General features: G+C 38.3%; 1 protein-coding gene across 1 annotated transcript in view; it reads right to left on the minus strand.

Annotated features, from left to right (window-relative positions):
* Positions 1-4588: 4588 nt before the first annotated feature.
* Positions 4589-8806, minus strand: part of LOC106873119 (uncharacterized) — a 17085-nt gene continuing 12867 nt past the window's right edge. Inside the window, exon 3 of the mRNA XM_014920347.2 lies at positions 4589-5225. Coding sequence (XP_014775833.1) covers positions 4936-5225 — 290 coding nt within the window. The 3' untranslated portion in view covers positions 4589-4935. The remainder of the gene's footprint in view (positions 5226-8806) is intronic.

Genomic DNA, 8806 nt, shown 5'->3' on the forward strand with positions numbered 1-8806 from the left:
CAGTTATGAAAAAAGAAAACATAGAACTCAGCATAGCTCTATGGCTTGCCAGATCCACTCAAGCTGTCCAACCCATGCCAGCATAGAAAATGTACATTAAATAATAAAGATGATTATGATTTTCGAGCTCTTTTATAAAGTTATTCATAAGCACAGGTGTAGTAAGGAGCTTGTTTCCCAACCATAATGGTTCTGGGTCCTACTGCATGACACCATGGGCAAGTGGCTTTTACTATAGCCTTGGGTTGTTCAAAGACTTGTGAATGGATTTGGTTGATGGAAACTGAAAGAAGCTTGTCGTATCATCATAATTTAATGTCTGTTGTCTATGCCGGCATGGGTTGGATGGTTTGACCAGAGCTGGTAATCCAAGGGGCTGCACCAGACTCCAGTCTGATTTGATACAGTTTCTACGGCTGGATGCCCTTCCTAATGCCAACCACTCCAAGGGTATAATGGGTGCTTTTACATGCCACCGGCAGGCTGCCAGTTGTGTGACACCACTAACTGCCATGACTACAATTTCACTTGGCTTGATAGGTCTTCTACTTAAGCATGACATATTGCTGAAGGTATTGGTCATTTGTCATTGCCTCTGTGAGGCCCAATGCTCAATAGGTGCTTTTTATGTGCCACTGGCACAGATGTTACTTACATGACACCAGCACAAGTGCTAGCTATGAGACACCATTGTCTCTGTGAGGCCCAACACTCAAAAGGTGCATTTTATGTGCCACTAGCATTGGCCGTGAATACGATTTCACTTGGCTTCACAGGTCTTCTCAAGCACGGCACATTGCCAAATGTCTCAGTCACTAGTCATTGCCTCCACGAGACCCAAAGTTTGAAGATCATGCTTCACCACCTCATCTCATGTCTTCCTAGGACTACCCCGTCTACAGATTCCCTCCACAGTTAGAGATCGGCAGTTCTTTACTCAGCTTCCCTTATCCTTATGCATCACATGATCATACCAGCACAATTATCTCTCTTGCACACCACATCTGACACCTCTTATACCCAACTTTTCTCTCAAGATGCTTACACTCTATTGTACAAGCACTCAGACATTGCACATCCAGTGAAGCATGTTAGCTTCATTTCAAGCCTATGCATGTCTTTGGCAGTCACAGCCCATGTTTCACTGCCATTTAACATAACTGTTTGCACACAGGCACCATACAGTCTGCCTTACACTCTGAGGGAGAGGCTCTTTGTTGCCAACAAAGGTATGAGCTCTCTGAATTTTGCCTTGCATATTCTTATTCTCGCAGCTATGCTCTTGGAGCATCCAAATCAGTAGCGGATGCTACTGATTTGGTCACCTAGATAATGGAAATTATCAATTACCTCTAGTGTACTCCACTGGCATTTGATGGAGTCTATTTTCTGTACATTTTTAGTGTTCATTGTACCTGTGCACCTTCCACACACAAAAACTATTCTCCCAGTTAACCTTCCTCTGATATTGCTGCACCTCTTATGTGTCCATAGCTTGCACTGGGTACATCTTATGGAATTTCTACCTTTGCCTTTCCTACATCCACCTGAAAGCATCTATGATTTGTTTGCTTTCCTACTTACTAAAACTTTGGTTTTTGCTTTGTTAACTTGAAGGACCTTCAATTATAGACCTTGTTTCCACACTTGAAATTTCTTCTCTAGTTCTGGTAATGATTCAGCTATAAAAACAAGGTTATCAGCATAGAGGATCTCTCAGGGGCAGCACATTTTAAATTCCTGTTATTAAACAGGAGGGGGCTGAGGACTGATCCTTGGTGAACCCTTACTTGTAACCTGAATACATTGCTATACTTGTTGCCAACCTTCACCTTACTGACAGCATCCCAGTACAAGGCTTGTACAGATCTCATTAACCTCTTGTCTATCCTTAGTTTTCTCATTGACCAGATAAGGGATTGATGGACCCCATCAAAGGCTTTTTCCATGTCAACAAAAGCGAAGTACAGAGGTTTATCTTTGGCTAGGTATTTCTTCTGCATCTGCCTTACCAGAAATATAGCATCATTGGTGTTTCTCCCTGGCACAAAGCCAAACTCATCTTGACTAACTCTCTCCCTAATTAGTTGGGTTATGACCCTCTCCGTGACTTTCATCACCTGATCCAACAATTTGATACCTCTGTAATTATTTCTATTTAAGGCATCACCTATACATTTGTAGCAGTTGACTATGGTGCTGCTACACCAGTCATTGGGTATGATTCCTTTGCATACCACACTAGATATCTTAAACATCTCAGTGGTTATTCCTGATGGGCCAGGGGCTTTTCCTGTCTTCATATCCTTCATGGCTTTGTCTACAATGCTACATTTAGTAGCCTTTCATAGTGGCACTTCCAAGCCTCTCTCTTTTCAGAGTCACTAACTGCAAGTGAACCATCATCCATGCAAACACATTTCTCTACAACATCACAATTTTCCCTGGCAAACTGAAACACTTCAAGCCACTGGTCTTCATGCGGCAGAACATTGGCAAACTTCTTCCTTTCTGCTTCACCCCTGGCTAAATATACCTGCTTCCTAGCTTCCCTTCTAGCTGCCTGTAATAGCTCCTTGCTATCACCATGCTTCTAGTCCTTCCAAGCTTGTTTCGTTGCTCTAATGGCCTTGTGAACTACATTGTTCCACCATCATATCACTCTAGGTTTGGTTGAGACTTTGTACCACCCACAAATATGGTCTATGGTTTTCAGTAAGTTGTCTCATAGGAACTTCCAGTTATCCTCTATATTGCAAGTCTGTAACTCCTCCTCCTTCTCATCAAATGCTTCACTTAGGAAGTTCCTAAACCTCTGACTATTCAAAGGATCCTTAAGCTTCCAGATATTTCTTTTCCAAACTGGCTTGCTTCTTGGAATCCTTCATGCCTGCAGTTTGAAGTCACCAGCGAGTAACTTATACTGAGGAGTACACTCTTCACCGGAGAAGTACTTTGCATTTATGAGCAGCCATGAATCCCACATTCTGGTGAAAATATAGTCAATCTGGCCAACAAGGTCACTGGATTTATAGGTTATCAAGTGACTGGCAGGTTTACTGAAGTTGGTGCTGGAAATCATTAGGTCATTTGCATCACAGATCTCCAGCAGTTTTGTTCCCTCCTCATCTCAGGAGTCAATTTCATGGCCACCATGCACCCACTGGAAGACACCTAGGCACTGCCCAACATGCCCATTGAAATCGTCAACCATGAACATAAGGGCATTGTCACTTGTCTTTGACATAGCCTGTGAAAGGGTGTCAGAAAAACAGTCCTTTTGTTCATTTGGCAGGCCTGGTTGTGGGGGCATAGGCAGAGTTAATTGTTACTATACTATTCTGCAAAACTAGTCAGAGATTAAGTAGACTGTCACATACTCTAACTACCTCAATCACCTTACTTCCTCATTTCTCTGCTAAGATTTTGCCAATGCCTCTTACTCTATTACAGTTGTCCTCCCAGAAGAGTTTATACCTATGCCTTTTGCCCTAGGGTTACGGTTACGGTTAGGGTTATTCCACCATCAATTATGCTACACTTGCCACTTCCTCTGGCTGTGGGTGTTATACCAACATGAGTATAAGTAATGTTAGTACAGATACAAGTGAAGACATATATAGATTAACTAGTTAATTATTGTTACCTGCATTGGTGGTGAGTACCATATATAAAAGTAGTAGTACAGAACAATGTTAGTACAAATACAGGTAAGTAAGTTAGGGAAATAGATAGGAGAGGGGTAGTTAATTTGCTATATAAAGGCAATAAGAATAGGTGCTGCATAGTCAAACTTGCATTGCAGATGGAACTGATGGGGGAGGGGTAAAGGTGTGTGTTTGTTTGTAGCAATATGGATGCAATTAGCAGGGAGGTGGGGAAGGAGGGCCCAAGGGGTTGCTGTGTGACATTTGTGGTACAGAAGAGAAGTATGCAGAACAGGGGAGAGGTTTCTGGTACGGAAGTGAGGTTTCTGGTACGGAAGTGAGGTTTCTGGTACGGAAGTGAGGTTTCTGGTATTGGGTGAGGGTGGGCATAAAGCTGATAAGGAAACAGATGAGAGAAGGAACAAGCAATAAATTACAATTAAATTAAATTAAGTTGAAACAAGGTAGTTAGTATTATCAGCATAAGATATCTGCACATAACTGGATGAATGTGAGTGAAATAAGATGGGTAAATCCATAATGAAGCACATGTTGGCTAGGTAAGCTTGTTTATATGGGTAGCCAAAATGAAGTAAGATGGCTGATGGAAATGAAGACCGAGGTAGGATCTTGAAACAAAACATGATGTCTCAAGCTACTAGCAAAATTTAAAAGCTGATACAAACAAAATTGAATAGTTGTTTTCAAAACAAGAACACAACAGGGCAGCTGAAAGGAACTGCCATCATTGCTTGAGGCTGTAGTAGAAGACAACTTACTCAAGGTGCTATGCAGTGTGACTGACCCTAGAGCCATGCATGTACCAATAAAAGAATAATAAAAAAATGAAATAGGACTACACAGGATCACTAAAGTCTAGAAATTTTAGGAGCTTTGTAATAGGCAAGCGAAAGATTAAAAAGAAAAAAAAAAAAACCCAGTTATTTCTATGCATTTTCTTTATTAAACTTCCAATTTAGACTGATATTATGAAGAAATGATTTTCATATAGATGCTCTTGTAATTGTTGAATTCACATTTTGATACAAGGGTGAGAAATACAACGAAATATATTTCTTTGGTTGGACTCCATGAATGACTTGGTGATAAATAGTTTGATTGGCTGAATATACAGACAGACTGATAGATATGCATGTTACTAAAAATTTACAAGAATTTATATTTTATTTAAACAAGTATAAAATGCTTATAAAAGTAAAGTATCCAATTGCGTTAACAAAATATAATTAAAAACAAGCATTTACAATTTCTTTTGTTCTCTACTTAATTAATAATCCTTGATAAGGGCCTGAGACAACACAGAAATGGTAAAACCGAAAAGTAGGAGACTACTTGAAGCATACATACTTCTGGCAAAAGACTTCTCGTTGCAAATATGTTCATCACAGATACACCTGCGTACTGAAAATGACCGAATTGTGTACGTCCTAATGCTAGAAAATATAATAGCCAGGTTTGATCTCCTGTCTATTTCTTTATTGATCCTTTCAGCACATATTTTTGGGCTATCTTTCTCAACTTTCAAACATCCACGGTGAAATATAGTCACTCTCGATTCTGCAAAATAAAAATAGTTTGCATTAGTTTTTTTTAGTAGAATATTGTATCAACATCACATACTTAATGGATGTGTGTGGTTGAAAACTACAAAGCTACAGTATTTTGTCTAAGGGAAGTCCCTTTAAAGATATATATACTGTTAAAAAAAAACAAAGCATAACTTCAAAGCTGTAAGCTGTGTTTTTCAACACTATACATCGAGAAGGCGACTTCTCTGAGATGAAATACTGCAGCTTTGTAGTATTTAACAAGAGACATACATTAAATATGTGAAATTGGTTTCAAATTTTGACACAAGGCCAGCAACTTTGGAGAAGGGATAAGTTGATTGCATCGATCCCAGTACTCAAAGGGTACTTATTTCATTGACCCTGAAAGGATGAAAAGTAAAGTCGACCTTGGCAGAATTTGAACTCAGAATGTAAAGATGGATGGAATGCCACCAAGCATTTTGTCTGGTGTGCTTATGATTCTGCCAGCTCACCATCTTACATTGAATATGTGATATTGATAACATTTACATTATTGAGTTGCTTCTAAAATAAAAATCACATTTAAATTTAAGAATGTTCTCAAAATGGTTTTATACTAAGACATGCAAAGTACAAGCAGAAATACATGGTGACCTCTTGACTGAAGAAATATAAGTTCCCATATGTGTATTACGGTAGTGAAAATTTGTCATGCTCACTTTATAGCAAATTTTATTTATTTATTTATTTTACATAATATTTTGTTAAAAAATAGAATTATTGATCACAGATTTTACAATGGGACAGTGATGGGTTCATTGATTTTACAATAGATTGTTTGTATAATACAGGTAGAACAAATACCATAATGTACTTCATTTAAAAGCACCTGTTTATCAGTTTCCTCATCTATGTTTACATCTTTTACCAATATACATTACCAGAAGGTGTACATAAACACATATCCTCCTATACACAAACAGATATTACACAACTTGAATTGTGGTATTTTTCACTTGGTCAGGTGACTGTACAAATCAGTAGGTTTCAAAATAATATGACGGCAGTGAAACCTGTATAGGTCAGTGGTTGTTGTCTGTCATGCAACAGAATGGCTGTGTCTTCTTTGAAATTGTCAAGGAAAAATTTAGGCATGTGTAAGTGAACTGAAACTATTTCTTTATTACCAATTATGATGTAAGATAGGATTGTAGCTGAGGTGAAGCTTCTGTATAAGGCAAAGACTGCAGAACTTTGATCAATTCATAGATACCTTAGTCTTATCTAATTCTGTTTGTGAGATACTAGTGGTCTTTTCTTTGTTTTTTGATTTTCAAACACATGGACGCACGTGTGTGCATGCATGCATGCACACACACACACAAACACACAGTGGAGCTAATCTTTTAGTTGAGACACTTAGAACCAGATTTTTGTTTTGGATTTCAGAATGACTGTATGTTTGTATTTCTAAATTGGAAAAAAAACCCAAGTTTACACACATTTTCTTGTCTAGATTCACATATGTAACAGTTTCACTTTGGAAATGTTTTGCTTTCCATCAAAACAAATTTAATTATTACACTTTTTACTTCGGATTTTTAACCACATAAAACAGCTTCAAATTTCACATTGGTTTGCCATGTAGAAAAAGGCTGCTTGTCATCATTGTTTTAAGAGCCACATTGTGTGCATTGGATGGAAATTGTTGAGGTTGAGTTTCTAAATCTGGATGCCCTTCATATCACCAACCCTTACCTGTTTTCAAGTAAGGTAATATTTCTCTATGATCAGATTTGTCTCAGAAGATTGGAAATGAAGACTACTTTAGTGACGGTAACATTTGTTTTGAACTATTATGTAATGTCATAGGCAAAGTGACACACACACACACATGTATGTAAAAGCACCCAGTACACTTTGTAAAGTAGTTGGTGTTAGGAGGAGCATAGAGCCATAGAAACTATGTTAGAACAGACATGGACCTCGGGCAGCTCTTCAGCAGGCCAACTCCTGCCAAAATATTCAATCCATGCCAGCATGGAAAACAGATGTTAAATGATGATGATGATATATGTGTATATATATATATATATGTATGTATACCTGGTGCAGACAGTATTTCAGAACAGATATATAGTTTTTAAAAAGCGCTTATATAAAAGCAGGAAAAAAACCGTATTTTTACGAAAATATCAAGCATAAAGCTAAATTGTCAACTTAATTTCATTCAATAAAACCACCATAGGCATAATTAACTGCCTCTACGTGGGGTCAAAATCATTTACAAGCTTGGATGAAGTGGTCCTTTTTCATATGGGACATGACTCAAACTGTGGTGGCTTTCAAAGAATCTTTGGTGCCATGGGGGTGTTCATTGACATTTTTCTTAATGACGCTCCTTACATAGTAGTCCAAGTGGACTGAGATCTGAAGAATTAGAAGGCCAAATGTTGAGGGTGATGTGATCATGCAAACTGTCGGCCATCCGTTCTTGTATCATTTGAGCCTTGTGTGATGGTGCAGAATCTTGTTGAAAGACATAAGGTCTTCAATTGCATACACTGTTGATCAAAAGCTTAACAACTTTATTCAGAACCTTAATATATGCAGCAGCATTCACCTTAAGGCCTTGTGAAAAAAAATGAGGAGGCATCACATGTCCTTCATTGCTTACAACACCCAAAACCATGACGCTTGCAGGAAATTTTGTGTGCACTACTCTTGGAACCTCAGAAAGGTCAGCACATAACCATCTGTCAGTTTTCTGGTCCTGGTGAAAGTTTTTCTCATCTGGAAAAATCAAATCACAAAAATCCATCTTCTGATAGATTTGTAAGTTGTTCAACAGTTTTCTGTTGCTTTTTCTGACATGAATTGACATCTCTTCATCATGTAAGATTTGTATCTGATGTCCTCATACACACCATTTCTGATTGTTTTTCTGACACACGAACTTTTTTTGCAGTTGACCTCATTCATTTTCCTGGATTGTCTTCAATGTTTTGCTTAACTTCCTGAATAAATTCAGGTGTCCTAATAGAATCGGAGCATTTGGAATATTTTTTACATTTTGATACAGATAATATACTTCCATATTCTTTCTCTAACTCACACTTGTGGACAAAAGGTCATGCAATTTTCAGAAAATGAGAAATTTCTAAATCAGCATGCTTAGCTTTCAAAGCCACAATCACAGCATGACTTTTCATTTCCTTAGTAAGCATAGGGCCTGTCATTCTTAGAGGAGAAGTTTCAGGTGTGGAAGCAAGGTCTAGAATTGAAGGGCCTTAGAGTCAACCTAGCTAAAACCAAAATCCTAATAAGTAGGAAGGTAGATAAAACACAAACCCCTTCAGGTAGATGGCCCTGCTCAGTATGTAGAAAAGGAGTAGGTAGTAACTCTATAAGATGTACCCGGTGCAAGCTATGGACACATAAGAGGTGCAGCAACATCAAAGGCAGGTTAACTAGCAAGTTAGTTTTTGTTTGTGGCAGATGTTCAGGTGCAATAAAGACTGCAAACAAACAGGAAACAACTTCTATCTCATTCCAGGGTGAAAAACTTGAGGTAGTCGATAGCTTCCGCTATCTGGGCGACCAAGT

This window comes from Octopus bimaculoides, chromosome 9, assembly GCF_001194135.2.
Source record: "Octopus bimaculoides isolate UCB-OBI-ISO-001 chromosome 9, ASM119413v2, whole genome shotgun sequence".
NCBI lineage: Eukaryota > Metazoa > Mollusca > Cephalopoda > Octopoda > Octopodidae > Octopus > Octopus bimaculoides.